We start from the raw sequence: 19675 nt of genomic DNA, 5'->3' as shown, positions 1-19675 counted from the left end.
AACCTTTGTTCAGGTAAAGTGCAGTCCGTACTTTATCCGTTGATACATTGAGTGGTTACTTTTGGAATTCTCATCTCCTGTTCTCTGAGTTATGAGTGTGTACGTCTGTGAGTGTATGCATCTCTGTGAGTGTGTCTGTGAGTGTGGGTGTGTGTCTGTTAGATTTGCAAAGGGGAGGAAATACCTGAAAAAAAACCTGAACTAGTTCATTTTTCAGAGCTGTGAACTTAGTTCAAATTTTTTAATTATGAACTGAACTAGTTCATGTAGGTCCAGGAAGAAAGCATTTAGACCTGAAAGGATTCAGCGGAAAACACTAAAAAAAATGAATTTGTCTTGGGGGGTGGTGATCATGGAATACACCTTTTTTTATTCAACGTTCATGTTTTCGTTGTTTGATGAAAGAATAAAGTTTGACTCACAAAATGTCAAAAAGGTCAAAAATATAATTTTTAAAAGTTGTATTATCAATGTTTGCATGCATGTCTGCTTATGACAAGGTAAACACAGTTAAATTACCCCAACATTTTCAGTTTATTCCTGTTAATTCCTGTTTATTCCCGTATATTTCCGTTTATTCCCGTTTATTCCCGTGGAAAGTTTCCAACTTTGAATATTCCCAGAATTTTGCAACCCTAGTGTCTGTGAGTGTGCATGTCTGTAAGTGTGTATGTGTGTCCGTGAGTGTGCATGTATGTGAGTGTGTGCGTCCGTAAGTGTGAATGTCTGTGAGTGTAGAGAACAAGTTCTGACGTTCAAATAAATCCTTTTAAGTTTTCTGATTTGTATGTTTTTTTTATACGTTCTTTATTAAGATTTTTTGCATTGTGAATTTGCACTGTCAGTTCTATTTTTGTAATAAAAGGTTGCAAATTAAAATAAACGTTAGTTGCAGCTCTAGACATGATTACTTGCTTTATACATGTTACGTGGTGTATATTATTAATGTATATATATATATATATATATATATATAATGTGTATATATATATATATATATATATATATTTTTATATATATATATATATATATATATATATATTATACATCATATAATAACTGACATTAAATCCCTGGACGGAAACAGGGCCATAGTAGTTAACACCCCTCCCCATCCCCCCTCCCATTTGAAATGTAGATTTTTCCATTAAAAATATCTTTCAATATTTTTGTAATGATTGGAAATTTTCATATTTTATTCATTCAATAAACTGTTCAATTATACGGTAATTTTATTGAATAATTTTTTCGTCGTAAAGTAGTCAAATGTGAATCTCCAATTTAAATGTCTGAAAGTTGTTAAAGTTTCCAAATTTGCTTGGATAATAGATGGCAGGTCGGAAGAGAGTAATGACTCACGTTGTTTCACAGTAAATCTTTATTTCTAGTGCAGACAACACACAGTGCTCATATTGATAGTCCCTTTGTCTTATAATGTGTCACTTTATTTCTTTACACTGTTTAGAAAATCCACATTAGAATTAAAAAAGAATAATAGTAATAAAAACCAAAGAAATACCACATTAAAATGGTTTTATGTTTGGACAGCATCCTTCGGTGTCATTACACTAACAGACGATCCCGGGAAGATGCCGGAAGCTGTCGGGACACAACGACACATCACGTGTACACGGTCATTAAGTGAACATCTGTCTTTAACCTACAATAAATAACAGGGTGATACGACTTATTCCTTCATTAAATCATCACTAGTTCCAGTAAAACGGTAGAATCAAATTAAAAACACTTTCATTTGTTCCAAATGTGTCGCTAAATACATCAGAGAGATGTTTCAATAAGGCAAGGCCAAACAAAAAAGGTTTTACTGTGAAAAGTCTGGTTTGAGTGATCCTAGCATATCGAACTAGGGCCCCATTCCTCGTACGTGGTTCAACAAAGTCGATCAAACCATAACTCTGTTTCTCGAAGGTTGATCGGCCCTCTCTCGTTAATTCGAACCAGATAGTTGTGAGTGCCCACTCCCCTTCAGAAAAGGGAATAATAGAGCACTGACACCATGTTGTTCTAGGAGCAGGAGATTATCATGAACGCATGGAAGTTAAGTCCATAATCATGGCAAAGTCCAATGCTGCGTTCACATCAAATCCGTTGGGAATCTTCCCAACACTTTAGCTGTGATTCCAGCATAACACTGCCACCGCAAAATATCAAAGAAGTTAAATGCGTCAGTGTTGGGAAAATGTATCGGCTAATTTTAAGTGCCATCACCCAAATCAATCAGATTATATTTATTTATAGTATACAAATCAATATATACTTATGAGGATATATGTACTGTATGCACGTATGTATCATGTACTACGTGTATGTTCATGTAGATTACCATATAACTAGGAGTTTTAAAATGTGTATGGGCGAATCAGTATGTATTTATTGTTCATAGTCAGAAATTCATCAATTGAAGCGGTGAAAATAAATTGTGTGTGATTCTCTGTATTCTTCTTATCGTGAGTCCACCTTAATCATTTTCTAAAATAATGATATGTATCGTGTACTAATAATACTGTCATATAATTATGAGTGCTTTCAACACATCCATACGTTTCTTAAGCGCTAAATAATTGTTCCGAACAGCATGGTATGCAGCAGCTTTTCCAAAGTTCTCTGCATCGCAGACACTGTATAAACATTTACCACTTGCAAAAAAGTGCAAGACTGTGATCCACTCTGTGATCCAGTGTGCATACAGTATGTGAGACGGACAATGCTCGGCTGGGCTTGTGGTATTTAGTGTACAACTCCAGAAGGTCTCGTAAATAAACGATTCCTTGTCGGCAGAATAGATAGCGCTCATACAGGAAGTCATGGTTAAGGGATTTTGATGTGTTGGGATGGGCATTTTCCAAACTTGCTTCGTGGAACCGAAAAGTCTGACCTGCGTCATCTTATCCCGAAAATTATCCAGCTAACTCAGTAAGCCAGGTACGAGGAATCTTGACAAAATAAACTTGACATTTTATTTGTATCTTACTGAATGCATGATGGGACATTTTAAGCACAGAAATAGATATAAAATAAAACTCCCTCATCCAAACTTAACCAATCCAACCGACAAGGGCAAGGAGTATAAGCAACCAATCAGAGACAGGTCATGCCTTAGTCGCAGTAGGATTTGTAATGTAGCATCATAACAGTGAGCGAGTTATTAGCTTAGCTTAGCACAAATCCTGAAAGGAGGGACACAGCTAGCTTGTACTGAAGTAGCACATCAGATGACGTGGATAAGCTGTTTGAGATTTAATGTCGCCATAATTATACTAAATATCTTTTAAAATAATTTGAGAATCTCCTCACACACTTTGACAAGACACTTTTATGAGACATTTTTTCAATACAGTTTATCTAGATTATTTTCTACATTAACTACATTTAAATGATTTGCTTCCATTATTAGGCCCACTTGTCATATTCTCAGATGTATTGTAATGAACCAGTCGTGTTCTACAGACGGTATTGTTTTACTTTTGTATGTGATAAAATAAGAAAAATAATTTATTGAATATAAAATTAATTTAAAAAACTACTTTATTTTATTTCACTGGTATAATCAGATGCACATTGGCGTTGCACACAACAGCTTTCAGGCACAGGAGTGGAGGCGTATAGAGCTGCTTTCATCGCCAGCTGGTGATATACAACTATATTGTGATTATATATAATATATGATTGTTTGTTTTTAGTTGTTGCTTTGGTGGCAAAGATCTGAGAGGAAACACTGTAGCTGTAGTGTTAGTGACAGACGTTTAGCGTCCACAGCGCTGGCTCAACGCTTTCCAGCCAAAACCACATAGCTCTTTTCTTCCTCGTTGATGGTTTTGGCCGCGCCTCTCCCCGGTTTGCTGTTCTGATGAGAATACAGCGCCACCATATCAGCGTAATGACATAAATCTACCAAGGATTGTTTGATTCTGCTTAACATTCTTTAAACTCTATGCTAAGCTAGGCTAATCACTCAGAAGACTGAAAGTGTATTTTTAGAGAAGACTTCTTGAGTTTGAATGATGGATTGTAACATTGGATCAGCCTGAGCCGAGACGGAAAACTAGCCTCACCCGAACTACGCAAGTCTTGACTGCTACGTTCAGGTGAGAGGTTTTTTTAAAGGTTTCAGAAAATAAACCAGATTTTCCTGAAGTAAGACGGGCTTGACTGGGGATAATGTATGGAAGTTACTGGAACAGGGTCGCTGATGATCTTCTATAACCTGAGTTCACGTTTGTATGATGCTACAAACTGTACGATCGCTCAAGACACATTGAGAATGAGCTGTGTGTAGTTTCTCATCACAGTGAAAGCTGGCACATCTTTTTGGCACGTTACAAAGTTTGTGCTTTGGAGCACGGTGCAGTTTTTATTTATTTAATATTATCTCACCAGGTGAGTTACTATAGTACATACTAGTGCAATATTTGTCAGACGAGAGTCTATTTGACTCCATTTGGCAGCATAGATAAGATGTCTCCATAGAAAATCTTTATAGGCTTCATAAATTAATCAAGACGGTTCATAAATGTAAAATTCTGCAAGGGTGAATCCATAATAATAAACACATATAGCACAAAACCACACCACACCTGTACATACCTACTCATGCACTGTTGCAAACATACAAAAACACACACATGCTCACACAGATTCAAAAATGTTTTTACATGTGGAACCACTGACATTTAAAATAATATTGTGTCTAGAAATGCAGTTAGAAATGTAATAACATTGACGAATATATAACTTTTTGAAAGCAACCAATCCGAGTATTTAAAGGTGCAATCAGTGATATTTGACTACTCATATCTTATATGTTGATGCCTTTTCAGTGGCTACTGAGATTTCCAGTTTTCTGAAAGGGACTCTGTAAACACAGGGGCTTCTGGTTCTTTCCCTCGCTGCTTGATGAGCTTCTAAGTGTTTCAAATCTGTAGAGAATATGAATGGGGTTTTTTTTGTGATTGCGGAACAAACTATAAAAAACAAACATGGGAGCTATTTTTTCTGTTACATTTGTTTTTAAATAAACCTGTAATTGTGTCTCTCAAAACAAAAAAAAATCTAAATTTAAATTCAATATTTTATGCCTGACCAGTTACGGCTGACCAGTGACCGCTTGGCCGGAGGCTTTATGTTTTTGAATTAGTTTGTTTGTCCATACGTCTGTCCGCTCCATTCTCGTGGCTGCAATACCTCAGAGAATTACTTCAAATTTGCCTCAAACGTCCACTTGCACTCAAAGACGAACTGAATAGAATTTGGTGGTGAAACGTCACTGTGAGCCTTAAGTCAGGATTTTGTATGCTAGTCATGATGATTTCACACAAATGTCTAATGAGATAAAATGATGACGGGATTTTGGATGGACATTGATGTGAACTGCAACGTGACTGGTTGGCGGAGGCATACAACCCGCAAGACGGTAATTGTAGTTCAATTTAGTAAAAGTGCATAGTACATGAAGACGAGGAATACATTTTGCATCCCGGTTACCTTGCTGGAAATAATACCTTTTTTCATTTCTTTTTATAAAATGTATAATCCAGTAATCAGTAACAGAATAATGAATTATCAAAATAATTGCCTATTTCAAATGTCAGTAGAGCTGACATTTTAAATATGCTAGGCTGCACTCACAACTTGGTCATAATTCCTAGGCAAATAGTATTCATTTGTTCCTCATAAAGTTTTATGGTTCCACGCGATGTTTGGGTCTCTTCTGGATGAGGTCTCTTATTTAAGACAACTCATTATTTGGCCATTGAATTTGGGAACTTTTTCCAATGGTTTGTATGGGATCAGGTCCAGGGTTTAAAATCTGTTAAGACATATGTTGGACAATTTCCTGCATGTCTTTTGAATGTAGGGGGAAAGAGGAACTGATGGGGTTTCAAACTTTCCTTCTTGCTTTATCATAGCTATCTTCTGAACCACTGTGCCCCTCGAGAGCCATACAGTACCAATTGCAACTTTAAACTACATGAAGCAGACTTTATTGAACACTAATTGAACCTCTCTTGCGTTTGAATATTCATTGCAAAAATGGATAGTAATACACTTATCGAGAACTTTGTCATAAAAGAGTTCCGAAATTTCATCAGGGTACGAGGCCTTTCTGGAAACTCAACCTGTGGTTCAAGGAGCAAAGCTGAAGGCATTGAGACCCAAACACTTAAAGGAGTAAGTTGATTACAAGGCTGCTGGAAGGTGTTGCAAGTAAAGATACAAGTGTAGTAAAACTATACAGTGGTTTCATTCCTCCAAGGGCCAGTCCGTATGTTTCCTATGTCGTCTGAGCTGAACAGGCCTTCTTCCTGCAAGCTCCTGTTCCGGCCGATGGTACCTCGGCGGCTGATGGTGCTGTGCTGCCTAGGCAGAGTATTTCTTGGGAATCCTTTCTGCCCCACCTCTACGCAGAGATTATCCTTCTTTTCATCTGTTGTCTTCAACATGCAGCTGTATGCTTCAGGGTCTTGCTGGTATTGCAAGGTAAAGGTGTCGGGTTTCTCACTACAGCTTGTGGTGGAGGAGTGATCGGCTGAGCTGTGTATGTGCCACTGGCAGGTGTTAACCCTGTGAGAGGGCAGGAGGAGGCTGTGACAGGAAGTAATGCTGTCGTGCATATTGTGTGTCCGGCTGTGACAGGAAGCCATCGGGTCTTGCACGCTGTGACAGGAGTTCTGGCGTTGCAAACTGTGGCAGGAAGCCAACTGCTTATCTAAGAGAGGGCTGGGGCAGGAAAGCTGAAGGTCCGCGTGTGGTGTGTTGGAAACCAATGGTGAGCCTTCTAGGTGGTGTGCTGCGTGAGGGCTGTCCAGGTGTGGGCTGTGCCCGCTCCCGTCCATACTGGTGGAGGTCAAGTGCGAGCGGAATTCCTGGAGGCATGGACGTGGGCGGTTAAACGAGCGAGACTTTGTTCTGTCATTAAGGCAGCCTTGTAGCGGGAGAGCGGGGCGAGGGAGCTCGTCGGAAAGCGCATGCGCACGAGGTGAGGGTAGAGGCTCGGTGAGACGCGACATGGGGGTCGCGGTAACGGGACTCATCACGGCAACGAAGCACGTACCCGTGTGATTGGACATTGGGCTCTGGGAAGGCGCCATCATTTTGTGGTAAGAACTCTGCAAAAGGTGAGGGGAAAGCAGAGGCTGCTTCCTGGAGCATGGGGAGCTTAAGCGGCAGTGTGGCTGATGAAGCTCCTGCCTCAGGCTCTGTCCGTCCCCGTCCTCAGACTTAGACTTGGACGGGCAACAAGCCCACCAGCGGTGCCATACGTCGTCACGTTTGGCACAGTGCTGGATAAGAAGAAAGAGTCCCAGAGTGACACAAAAAGCCCCATACAGGCAGCTAAATATCATATCCAGGAAATGTCCCAGTGATACCGCCAATGCTCCTAAAGCCCAGGTAGACAGGAACAGAAAGAGGGTGAAGGCTGTGGCCCGGAGCTGAGATTTAAATGAGTGCTCATTGGCCAGTACCGACACGCCTGTTACAAATGGCTGACAGTCCCCAGTGTGCCCAGAAACTCCTCCAGTGTCGGTATGGCAGTGATGGTTTGACTCGGTAGATAACTGCTGCTGCTCCTCACTCAGAACTTGCAGCTCATACTTCTTCTCTGGGTGGCGTTTAAGCTGGATGTACGTGCACAAGAAGTACACAGACATGACTAAGACCAGAAGACCCATGGGCGCATAGAAACCACCCAGGCTTGGTTCCCATGCCATCCAGCAACTGAGAAAAACACAGAGACATAGAAATGTGTCCTATTTACTGAAGAATTAATGAAAACATGATTGTTCACATATCATTTAATTTTTTACTTACTACAAAGCGTTGTCCCTGCTTCCATAGTTTTCCATACTAAATGCTGCCGTTACTCCAACAATTAGGAGAGGGATTCCATCACTCACAAGATAAAATCTGCAAAAAAGGTTTACAATGGTACGGTATGAATTCCTGCTTTATGCTAAAATTGGTAGATCTTGATTAAGCTCGGTTCTTCATTACAGAAATGTGAGAACATTAATCTCTCTTACGTCAGAAAGATGGCGAATAACCTCTCCAAAGTGATTAACTATTTGAGCTCAATTTTGTAATAAAGATCAGATTACATTGCGTCAGGAAACAAGCTAAATTGTACAAATTCAAACTCCTCACTTGACTTGATTGTAGTTAACACTATTTCAAAATCAACTGAGAATCTTGTAAAAGAGAGACAGCGGTACAAGGGTATTAGCATCGCTGCTGTGATTCTTAAAATGTAACACAGTTTAACATCTTTCAGATTAATTGCCAATTAGCCATGGCTAAACAACCGGGTTGAACAATGTCCTGATGTACCTTTGTACATCAGGACATTGTCCAGCCTGGTTGTAGCTCGCTAGTTTACAGTTTACCTGAAGATAGTTGGTTTGGTGCGAGTCTTGCCTGGCCCATCCCTGTGCTGGGCTTGAAGAGGGTCTTTGGACAGATCTTTACAGATGTTTCTAGCAGTACACGTCAGCCACAGCATGGTAGACAAAGAAGCGTAGTGAAGCACAATGCCAACCTGACAGAGAAAAAGTTATAAAGAAAGATTATTAAAAGCAATATGCGCTTGTTGTCCAAATTAGCATGTGGATGTATTTTTCTTTTGTGTACATGACTTTTGAGATAGACAAGTCATCAACATACAATAACAACTTATTAGCATGTTAACTTGTGTGTTTGTGTTGATCATTCATTATGTTCAGCTAATGACATTTTGATTTGTTGGAATGTGAGTAATGACCATAACATTAATTGCCACTTTGATTGAACTGTTCATTAGGGTCACTTCTCTGGTAAGCTTTGTATGCCAGCCAATGTCAACCATGTTAGATTGTATCGATAAATCTGTTATGTATATAAATCTGTTCCATGTGAACAGGTGAGTTGAACCAAGGTCGGATTGTGATGACTTCATCAACCTTGACCTAGAAATCCAACATGGCTTCTCGAAAGTAAAAAAGCTGTTGTAATGTATCGTTTGATAGCACTTTTGTCTTATTTAGGTCTCATTAAATCAGTCGTACACTCAGTACCATCCAACTTGTTGTTATCAATATCAACTGGTATCGCTAACAATGGCTAATTTGGCAGGAGCAAACCCCATTACCGCTAACAACTGCTAACAATGGCTAACTTGTCAGAAGCAAACCTCATTTTGTTTTCCGACTTGGTCCACTTGGGTGCCATGACATTCCAAATGTGGACCTTTGTGTGGACCTTTGTGTTCTGGATCTGCTGTAGCTGCTGTCTTCCAAACACTGAGCTAATTTACTCTGTTAGCGTACCGTCTGCAAAGCACCATTGCACATCCCCACGGAGCTGCTAGAATGGATAGATAGTGGATGCATAGTTTTGTTTGACAGTGGTAAATAATATAAATACTTCATCAAACTCAACCACTGAGACTCATGGTTTTATAAAGAAAATCAAAACAGAATGTATAGCAAGCCTCAACAGTTTTTGCTCATGGTGGAGAGTTATCCTAAGACTCAGTGAACATTGGCTTTCCCGTGGACATTGATGCCTCGCTTAGTTACTCAGAAATGGTTTTAGCTCCCAGTGAACTCAAAACTACTTGACCATCAACCGAGGGAGCTTTCAGTTCTCTTTAGATCATCAAACCGTTCCAAACATGTTTTTTTTTAGTGCTGTGGAATACAACTATGCTGAGAAAGTAGGAAAACCACAACTTACAATTTGACACACAAAAGGTAAGTGGATCTGATTAATGCCCCCGGCGAAAACTCCAAACGTCAGCCCCGTGTGAAAGAGGAAGTTGAGGAGTGTGTGCCAGCCATTCCTGCTGATGCGGATCACACTGCAAACAATGAGTTCAAAGTAAAAAAAAAAAAAAGAATGAGTGTACCTGGCCAAGTCATGTATAAAACACAACATCATCTTTGACCTTGAAAAGTATAAGCAATATTTACCTTTGTGGAACAGTGACACAAATACAGCTTATGTAAATGGACCCCTACTTGTATATCACTTTTTTTTTAGTCTTCCAACCACTCAATGCGCCATCATTCACCCATTCACGAGAGGGGTGCTACCGTGCAAGGTGCCACATCAGGATTATCAACCATTCATACACCATAGGCGCAGCTACCTGAGCAATTTAAGGTTAAGTGTCTTGCTTGAGGACACGTCGACATGGGCTAGCGGAGCCGGTGATCAAACCACTGACCTCTGATTGGAAGACGACGCTGCTCACCACTGAGCCATAGTCACCTACTATGTGAACTTTATTGCTAGATTTTAGAAAAACAGCACTAATGCGAGTATAAGGATAGATCACATGAGGTGGTTAGAGTCAGACATTCACATATCCTAATTAAGACAAGTTATTTAAAAAAGGAGATTTCAGAAACAGACCTCTCTGAGCAAATACTCAGAAATACTCAGAAACATGGGAGAATATGGTCCTGGTTGAAAAGCACCAAAGTTACTTTTCAATACACAAGGCCCACATGCCTTATGTACATGAAAAGAGTAAGAGTTTGCTGTAACCATTTTTGCTGTCCCTGCTGGTCCTGAGGCGAACCCTCTCTATTGTGACCGATTATGACACCGGTGTAAGTGATGGGAATCACAATCCACAGGCCTTGTTCCATGCTGCAAAGAATTCCAGAGTTTAGTTGAAGCTGATATGACATTTGAGCAGTCTAGGAGACGGCGTGTTCAGCCCGAAAACAGTACTTGGTCGAAATCATACAATCAGCTGTGTTGTTGCTCCTGTTGGACCCCTGGAGTTTACAAGAAGTCAGCCGACCGAGTCTTTTCCAGTAGTGCCCCCCTTCCTCCAGAGCCCTGCTTTTTGTTGGGGCCTTTAAATCCAAACTCTAGCCGATGCTCGCCTCTTTCACTCCTTAGTTTCTCTTGTGAATTTGGCTTTTCCGTACTGTATCATCAGCCACCGTATCTCTCTTCTTTTGGCCTGTGCTTCATTCAGATTCAGATTCAGCCTCTCCTCTCTTCTTGTCTGTCTCTCTTTTTCTCCCTTTCTCTCTCCATCCCTCTGTGTGTGTGTTTACTCTATCGTGAGTCAATGATGAACTTGAATGTTCATGAATGTCCTCTTGTGTGTTTGTGCAGTATGTCCTCTTACAGGTTTCCCTGGCGGTGACAAGGTTGTGAGGTTCTAACTGTGAAGTGGCTCATAGCGGGAATTTCACACCAATCCAGACTAACTTCTGGTTTAGGATTGTGAGCCTCTGTTTCTTTTGTGTTTGGAAGAGGATGCTTTAAGACCTCAGTATGCTTCAAGCTAATTCACGTGTCCTTTACGGCAACCAGCAGTTCTTGCAGTGTGCATGTGGCCTGGGTGCCATGTGAAATCAACTTGAAAAATGGGAGGCCATTCTTCACTGAATATTCTCCTCACCTGTGGTGGACAACGTAGGTCATAATGGAGACGAGCAGACAGAGCAGCATGACTGCTGTGCAGGCATACACCACTGGATGCAGGTAGTCCCCGGGGTACGGTGGGAAGGACAGCACTCTCTTTAAATCCTGCAGAAGTGCACAAATAGAACGGAATAATAGGATTGACGAGAAAAAGAGCACATGCAGAGATGTACGCCCTCGTTCAATGGAAAAAACAGTGCAGTGGGATTTTGAACTGCATTCATGTTGCCAAAAGTTATCTGTCCAGATGGTCCTGCACGTCGTGACTTGTGTGTAGGTGCTTTTATCTTCCTACGTTCGGATTAAAGGAGAAGTTCAATATTTTGGGAAATATATACGCCTAGCTTAGCATTAAGTCTCCAGTTACAGTTACACACACCAACACCACTAAAGCTCACTGTTAAACCACTTTCCGACTTGTAAATGGCGCCCGTTTCGACTGGGAGACCTGGATTTTTGTGAGAGCGTTGATGAATCTGACTTTGCTCTTGATAGTTTGGAAGTACCTGAAAGCTAAATGAAATTATTAATTATCAATCTTCTATTCACTCTTAACAATAAAGCATATTCCTAAATGTTAAACCACTGATTTATTTTAACTATGAAGAAAGATATCTGTGAGTGTGTGTGTGTGTGTGTGTGTGTGTGTGTGTGTGTGTGTGTGTGTGTGTGTGTGTGTGTGTGTGTGTGTGTAGATAGATAGATATGTACTTTATTAATCCCCAAGGGGAAATTTTTTTGTCAGAGTAGCGTCCCACACTTACAGACAGCAACATCAATCAATAGAATAAACTAAACACACAAGATAAGTAATAAAAGAAGATCAGGGATGGCAGATATATACAGAATAAAAAATAGAAATAGAAAATATGCATATATATAAACAAATAAAATATACATATACCTATAGTCCACAACTATATATATATATATATATATATATATATATATATATATATATATATATATATATATACACATACATACATACATACATACATACATGCATATACATACATACACATATATACATATACACATATATACATACACATATACACACATGCATATATACACATACACACACATACATACACACATATATATACATATACATACACACACATACATATATATATGTATATATATATATATATATATACATACATACATATACATACACACACATACACATACATACAAAAACATACACAGACAAATGAAATATGAATACAGAGTGTATTCAGATATGAAATAAGATGTAACGGAAATAAAATTAAAATTCAGTGCATTCAGGAGATTAAATTAAACGTGAACGTAAATTAAGTCAAATGTAAACAGAGTGCAAAGTGCAAATACGTCAAATGTAGTAGCAAATATATTGTGTAAAAAATAAAAAAGTATATATTGTATAGTGAAAATTAATCCACAGATCTGGCCAGAGGTAAATTATTGTATAGTCTGATTGCCATGGGCAGGAATGTTCTCCTGTCGCGGTCCTTGTGGCAGCGGAGCGTGATGAGTCTTTTGGAGAAAGTGCTCCGCTGACCCTGCAGGAGCTGGTGGAGATGGTGGTCCGGGTTGTCCAATATGGACAATAGTTGCTTCAGTGTCCTCTCCAACCACCTGTTCCAGTTACTCCTGCTTGCAGCCTATGATGGAGCCGGCCTTCTTAACCAGTTTGTTAAGTCTGTATGTGTGTATGTGTGTGTAATTCACATATCCTGAGAACTGCTCTCTACTTCACACTTGGCAGATGTATCGATGAGGACCCAAGGGAGCGCCTTGTCAAGATTGGTGCAATTTGATTATGCACAATGTTTATAAACTTTGACTAAACAAGAGAACAGAGCTCTGTGAAGAAGGAAAGGCCGGAGCTTCAAGGCTCTGCAGGTTGAGTCACAGCATCCAGAATGGGCCTGAAGTTCACTTTTGCTGCTGAATAAACTGTCGTTACAACAAAACTCTTCCTTACTTCCCTGGAGTCAACGAGCAATGGTCGGTTCTCCACAATGTCGAGCAGCCATGCCCACCAACAACAATACAAGCTACAAGACACTGGGAACCAAGCAATTGTTCCGAGCGGCCACACGCTCCGAATTGGCCCTGCACTACTAACCTAAATAGGCGAACATGCAACGCCACATCTCCAGTTTCTAACCACGATGCCAACATGCCGTTGTAAGCAAAGACCTTTACTGTAAGATTGCTTCTACAAAAAGACAATCACGGCTCCTCTATGCAAATGCTAAGATGAGCTATGCTCACATCAAGCGTTGCTCATGCTAGTCAGGATGACTGCATGAAGCCTGCAGAGTTACTGCTGGAGGTCGGACCCGGCTGCATATTTTCCAAAGCCCTGCATGTTGGTGGCTGACAACAAATTGTCTAAGTATTGAACAAAAGCTAGCAACAACGGATTTGTGACTAGGAAATGGGCTGACTCCTATTGCCACCTCACGCTTCTTTCAGTATGAGTGTTTTACAGGAAGGGTTTTAGACCTAGGCCTTCAATGAGTGCTGTAAAGTCCATATCACAAGTCCATATCACAGGCGGCCTGGGGGATTAAAGTGTCTCTGAAGTTACTGTCACAGACCAACACAATACACGGCGCATTCATACTTGTGTGGACAGCCCAACCCGCGGAGCCACATGGCACCACCACGAGCGTGGGCCGATCCACTCCCTGGTGCCTTGGCGCAGGGAGAGGCTGCTGGTTCTTCTCCCTGCGGGGAGAAGTGTCGAGCAGCAACAACATGTTTGTTTATGATAAATATGATTCATAAAATACGATTGCAAACGTAAAAAACAGTAACATAATCAGCATTTAACTCAACAGACGCACAAAACCCTATGTGGGAAAGGGGTCATCAGTAAGTCCTGAGATTGTAGATTTTGAGTGAGTTGCTAGTTTCACTGACGAATCACATTTTTTTAAATTATAAAATAGTTATAACTTTGTGATTCTGTTTAGGCCACCAGAGAAGGCTTAGAAGGCCCTGGTGGCTCGCCACTGCTAAATGTTAATCATTATCACTACTACTGGCTTACATTGTTGCAGCAAAACCTCTTAGCTTGCCGTAGGTCAAAGCAGAAGAAGTCATCATGCTGTTTAATGTAGCTGTAGTGTTTTCAAACTGCACTGTCTCAAAATAACATCATTAAACATGTAAAACAGGTTAACGGGGTTGCAGTATTTTCTGAAATGGGAAATCAAAAATTTCACATCTCCTAAAATGTGAAATCAAATGAAAAAAAGGCACATTATCATACCACGTTTGGGAAGCTGTATGCTTGCCTTCAAATTTTTTGTCAACAGATCGTTTCAGCATAAAGTGTATATGTATTCCTGACAAGAACAACATTTTTTTTTTTAAAAGTGTCCAAAATGCAAAACATTTTTACCGCTACTTCCATCCTCTTACTGGATCCCAAAGCTGTAGCAGGTTTGTTCTCATATCTCTGGTCAACAAATACACATGTGCTTTCACATCCACCGACGGAAAGCATCAACCAGGCCATTTGCATTACAGCACATGAACACAACGGCACTTACACACATCGCCACGGTCACCGCCACAAACAATCAGCATCTGCCATCAAACATTTACATGAGAAAGGGTGGGGGCAACACAGTGGTACAGAGCTGTTGTGCGATCAGCTACAGCAATGCTAAAAAGAATCTGAATATTATAGTCTCATCTTGATGCCGTGTGACGTCTCCACAAACTGTGCCTTTCTAGGCTGTCCCGTACAGATGTTGACAACCGCGTGACAAATGTTGGGGGATGTCTTTGGCCACAAAAACAGGAGACTGCGACAACACTTTTCAGAAAAATGTTAAACTACTTCCTTTAATGTGCACTTTTAATTGACACGACTGAAGACACATTTAGTGCCTTTTGGCTGATCACAAATCCATGAGGCTCCCGACAAATACATCTCATGATGAAGCGCTGCATTTGCGTTATTACTATTATTTCGGCTCAGATGACTTGGCTGCGGAGGCAGGAAGCATGGAGGAGGCCGAGAGAATGTGACTCACATAGAGTAAATGATGTACATCTCCTGGACAGGTCGAGCATTCCGTTTGTATTAAAAAAGACAAAATGTGCCTTTAAAAACAACAGTTAGGCCTTCTCCTTTCTTTCACTTGGACGCGGTCCTGCACGTGCATAATTCAAGCTGAAGATTCCTGCGGAGGCACGAATCAAGAGCTAACTTGGCTCCGTCTTCATGACAGCGTCAACTCGCTTTTCCTTTGTGTTCCAAGACCTTGTATTTTAGAGACACTGTCATGTCTTCCTCCTCTCATCTCCTGCTCTCTCTCTCTTCGAGACAGCATGCTCTCTCGTCACGCTCCGCTGAGCAGCCCATCTATTAGACAGAGCATGACTGATTAAATCCTTTGCGGATCCCATAAAAATAAAAAAAGAGAACATACAGGCGCGCGCACGCAGCAACAGCACAGATCTGTGCGCACTACACTCCACTTATTGCAGATGACCGAACCACGAGCTGTGTCACGAGCCAAGATTTGGTAATTAGGCTTCTTTTGTTCTGAGTCTGTGCTGATGTAAAAACATGGTTGTTTTTGTGTGTTTTTTTTAGAGCATTAGAGCTACTCACCAGCCCATACCAGATCCGGGGATTTTTGATACAAGTTACAAAATCAATTTTTTTTCAACATACATTTTTGTGAGATGGAAGAGTTAAATCGGACACTCTTGAGGATTACCGGTCCGAAGTGTATCCAACACGTTTGATTAGTGTAAAGGATGTCCTGAGACAAATTCGGGGCTGAAAACATTCTTTAATTGATTGCTATTATCATCTAGTTTAAAGCCTAATTTTGCTTCGTTGGCTCAATGGAAATCCTAGCCGAACCCAACATACATAACTGGATTGACAGGGGGTAAAAAGAACCAGAGTGAAACAAGGACAAATATACCTCTTGAAGAATGACCCAAACAGATTGGGGAACATCAACACTTAGAAGATAAGGCTAACCTTAAGGTACCTGTTTCGATCCTCAGTCCCTCCATAGTTCACATGTTGAAGTGTCCCTGAGCAAGACACTTAACCCCTATCTGCTCCCTGGGCGCCTCTCAAGGCAGCCCACTGCTCCTTAACCAAGGATGGGTGAAATGCTGGCATACTGGCATTCGCAGAAAGTACAACTGTGTAACTCTAGGTTCACTGAGTGGAGATTAGCTGAAGAGGCACACCTTTTTTTCCCCACAGACCGGTTTCGTGTTAAACAATGAATGAATGAAATGAATGAAAAGTACTTTATTAATCTCCAAGGAGAAATTTTTTTGTCATACTAGCAGCATCCCAATGCAATAAGCTCAGCTAAACACACAGATAAAATAAAATAAATAATAACAGGAACAGGGGTAACAGATATATACAATAGTAAGAAATAAGTATAAATATATATATACATGCAAGCAAGCGAAATGAATACATGCATATATATATACACACATATATATATATATATATATTCACGGACCGGCCTTCACGGTGTAGGCGATAAATATGACATAGTAAAATGAACGACCAGCATAAAAACAGGTATAAAGTGCATAAAACTACAACTCACCATTACGTCGAATTAGTCGGAGCCCTGAGCTTGTTTCTCTTCTACGAGCCTGTCCCATTTCTGATGACGTTAGACAATTAACTACACTGACGTGTGTTCTGTATGTCCAGTCTACTGCTTATAACCCACTTCACAAAGACAGGATGTTGAAATGGAAGCCGAGTTTTCAGAGCTCTTTTTTGGCGATCTCAGGATATACTGCCTTGATTCTAATCCAGAAGACCGACAGAATTGAAACAGACTTTTAAGTTAAATTTTTTGGGTAACATATTACGTAACCTTTACTTATGTTAAGAACTCAGACGCACAGACAAATGTATCCAGTTATTTTTCAAAATAGAACATTGTTCCGATCAATCATTGCATGGCTTCAGTTGGTCCCTCGGTCCTTTAACCGAGGGACCAAGGGACCCACGGAGGGGCCCACGGACCGGTACCGGGCGGCAGACCAGTGGTTGGGGACCGCTGGGTTAAAGGACCGGACAGCAATGCTAGCTGCTTTATGAGGCTGTACCAACGTGTGCTAGTGCATTGAGTAAATTCCAAGGCTTTGCTGACAAACTCATAATGTTAAAGACGTTTTTTTAACATATTGACCTCCTTAGCGTAACATGTGAGCGTGCTAACTTTTGCTACAACTGAAGCTGAATGCAGAGCTACCAACTCTCACGTTTTTGCCATGTAACACACGCTTTTGCATGTTTTCACAGGCTCTCACGCCACACCAGCAATTTGTCACGGCAAAAAAAAATCAGATTTTGGGCCGAGGCATGTTCGTTGTTTTTCAAACTCCCCGACAATAGATGGCGCTAAGGAGCGGATCTGTAAACCTATTTGCTGCATACACATCCTATTTACCCCAAAGAGTCCCCAAGTTAGTAACAGAAGACACAGCCGCGGAAAAACTCAGGAGAAGCAGAGACTAAGGTATCAGGGCTCTAAAGTGTCACGCATTGAGCATGACTGTCACTCTTGTCAGTCTTAAGTTACGACCTCCCGCTACACAGCTGTCCAGCGCAGCATATTTCTCATCATCGCTTAATCAAATTTCATGGCAATTCATTCAATAACTGTTGAGATATTTCATTGAAAATTGACGACATCATTGTGGTTTGGCTCAAATACCAAAAATCGGCCTACTACAACCACCAATATACTCGTTAATAACTAATGGACAGAAGGTTAGACAGATAGGGCGGGCAAGCAGGGCCCCATAGCTCATTTTTGCCTCAGGGCTCCCTTGTGCTTCAAGACTTTCGCTTTCTAACATGCAGCTTTGGGAGCAGCCGCCCACCCTGCGCAAACAGCAGGCAGTTTAAATAAGCAGAAGAACTTCCCAGAATTTGAATGGTTTCACACTGATGTTAGTATGACCCATTACTAAGGCATGATGGCATCTTGACATGTACATATTCTACATAGTCATAAGTCCAGCGTTACTGTCCTTGTCCCTATCGCTGTTCTTACTTCTTGGGCCAATACAAGTATGTATGTTTTTTCTGAAACCTGAATCAGTCTTTAAACCTGTACCCAGTACCAGACTTGGAGACAAATTTCCCCTTAATTTGGATGAGCTGCGTGTTCTGTAAATGTTCCTATATTACTATAATACACTCATAGATTGGCAGATATAGGCAGCAGGCAGGTTATTGAAGGCCAAGCCTCATGATACCATAATGAATAAAAACATCTTACCATTAGCTTCAGTGGAGTTACACTTAGTTGAGAAGCTCTGGTCTCTCCCAGAGGCCCCTGCTTGGCCCCCCACCACCCTACCCTGCGTCCCCCGGCTCCATGAGAGGATTTATAATCAAGTTGCAAATGATTTATTCGCTCTCCTCCCAACACTCCCGGTGAGCAGCAGAGGACGTCGTGATCACAGGAGTTGGTCTCGAAGGCGGGCGCTCCTCCACCAGCTCGGCGGCTCCGGGAGCGGCGCTAACGCACGGCCACGGCTTCCCGGTCTTAACTCCATCTGCACGGCAGCGCTGATCGGGGAAAGAGGCAGACAATATTCATGTGCCATCTATCTGACCGCTAAGAACACACTTCCGTCTGATTGACACAGGACTGTGGAAAGAGGGAGGTGGGGGGACGCCGAGTCTACATCAAACTGATCGTATTGTGTTTTAATGGTGACGACCGGCGGGAGATGGATAAGCTTTATAATGCTTTTGGAATGGACTGTGCGTTTGCACACTCACTGTGATCTTGATTGGACAATCATTCAGATATTTGTATTATTTTTTTGAGTCATTAATGGAACAAAAAATAACGCAAGCGAATAAAACCAAGATATAATTTATTTTGTATAATGCAAAGGGCTAAGTTACCTGCGGCGGCGTCCTCTCGTCTCACTGAGCGGGAATCCAGACCCTCTGCGACGCCGGTCAGAAGTGGCGGTGCTCGGTTTGTCTGTAAGGACTTGCCGCATATTACGTGGCGAGCAGGGGCGGGGACACTCGGTTTAAATAAAGTGCAGGCGGTACTCGAGACGAAGGAGGGTGCGACGTTTTCTCCTGACAGTCTCTAACAGAGCAGTTGTGGCAGCAATGGTCAAGATTCTCTATTTTGTGAGTAACGACAACAACCACTATGTGTATGTGTGTGTGTGTAGTGTGTAT

General features: G+C 41.1%; 1 protein-coding gene across 1 annotated transcript; it reads right to left on the bottom strand.

Annotated features, from left to right (window-relative positions):
* Positions 1 to 1371: 1371 nt before the first annotated feature.
* On the bottom strand, positions 1372 to 19473 carry adgra1a (adhesion G protein-coupled receptor A1a). The gene is made up of 7 exons (XM_068583415.1): positions 19385 to 19473; positions 18747 to 19039; positions 11420 to 11547; positions 9730 to 9853; positions 8403 to 8554; positions 7831 to 7926; positions 1372 to 7737 (listed from the first exon to the last, which is right to left on the bottom strand). Exons 2-7 carry the CDS (start codon positions 18747 to 18749, stop codon positions 6249 to 6251), a joined length of 1992 nt encoding a protein of 663 aa, XP_068439516.1. The 5' UTR covers positions 18750 to 19039; positions 19385 to 19473; the 3' UTR covers positions 1372 to 6248.
* Positions 19474 to 19675: the final 202 nt, after the last annotated feature.

The sequence above is a fragment of the Clinocottus analis genome, unplaced genomic scaffold, assembly GCF_023055335.1.
Source record: "Clinocottus analis isolate CAN_PGR_092001 unplaced genomic scaffold, fCliAna1.0.p SCAF_19, whole genome shotgun sequence".
NCBI classification, from domain to species: Eukaryota; Metazoa; Chordata; class Actinopteri; order Perciformes; family Cottidae; genus Clinocottus; species Clinocottus analis.
The sequence above is the reverse complement of the archived record's forward strand: the minus strand, read 5'-3'. Positions and strand labels throughout refer to the sequence as shown.

Excerpts from the sequence above, each read along its gene's own strand:
- adgra1a (XM_068583415.1), bottom strand. Across the intron at positions 8,555-9,729 it reads TACCTTTTGTGTGTCAAATT|GTTGGCATTGTGCTTCACTA; the intron begins GTAAGTTGTGGT and ends TTTCTCTGTCAG. Across the intron at positions 7,927-8,402 it reads ACCAAACCAACTATCTTCAG|ATTTTATCTTGTGAGTGATG; the intron begins GTAAACTGTAAA and ends CCTTTTTTGCAG.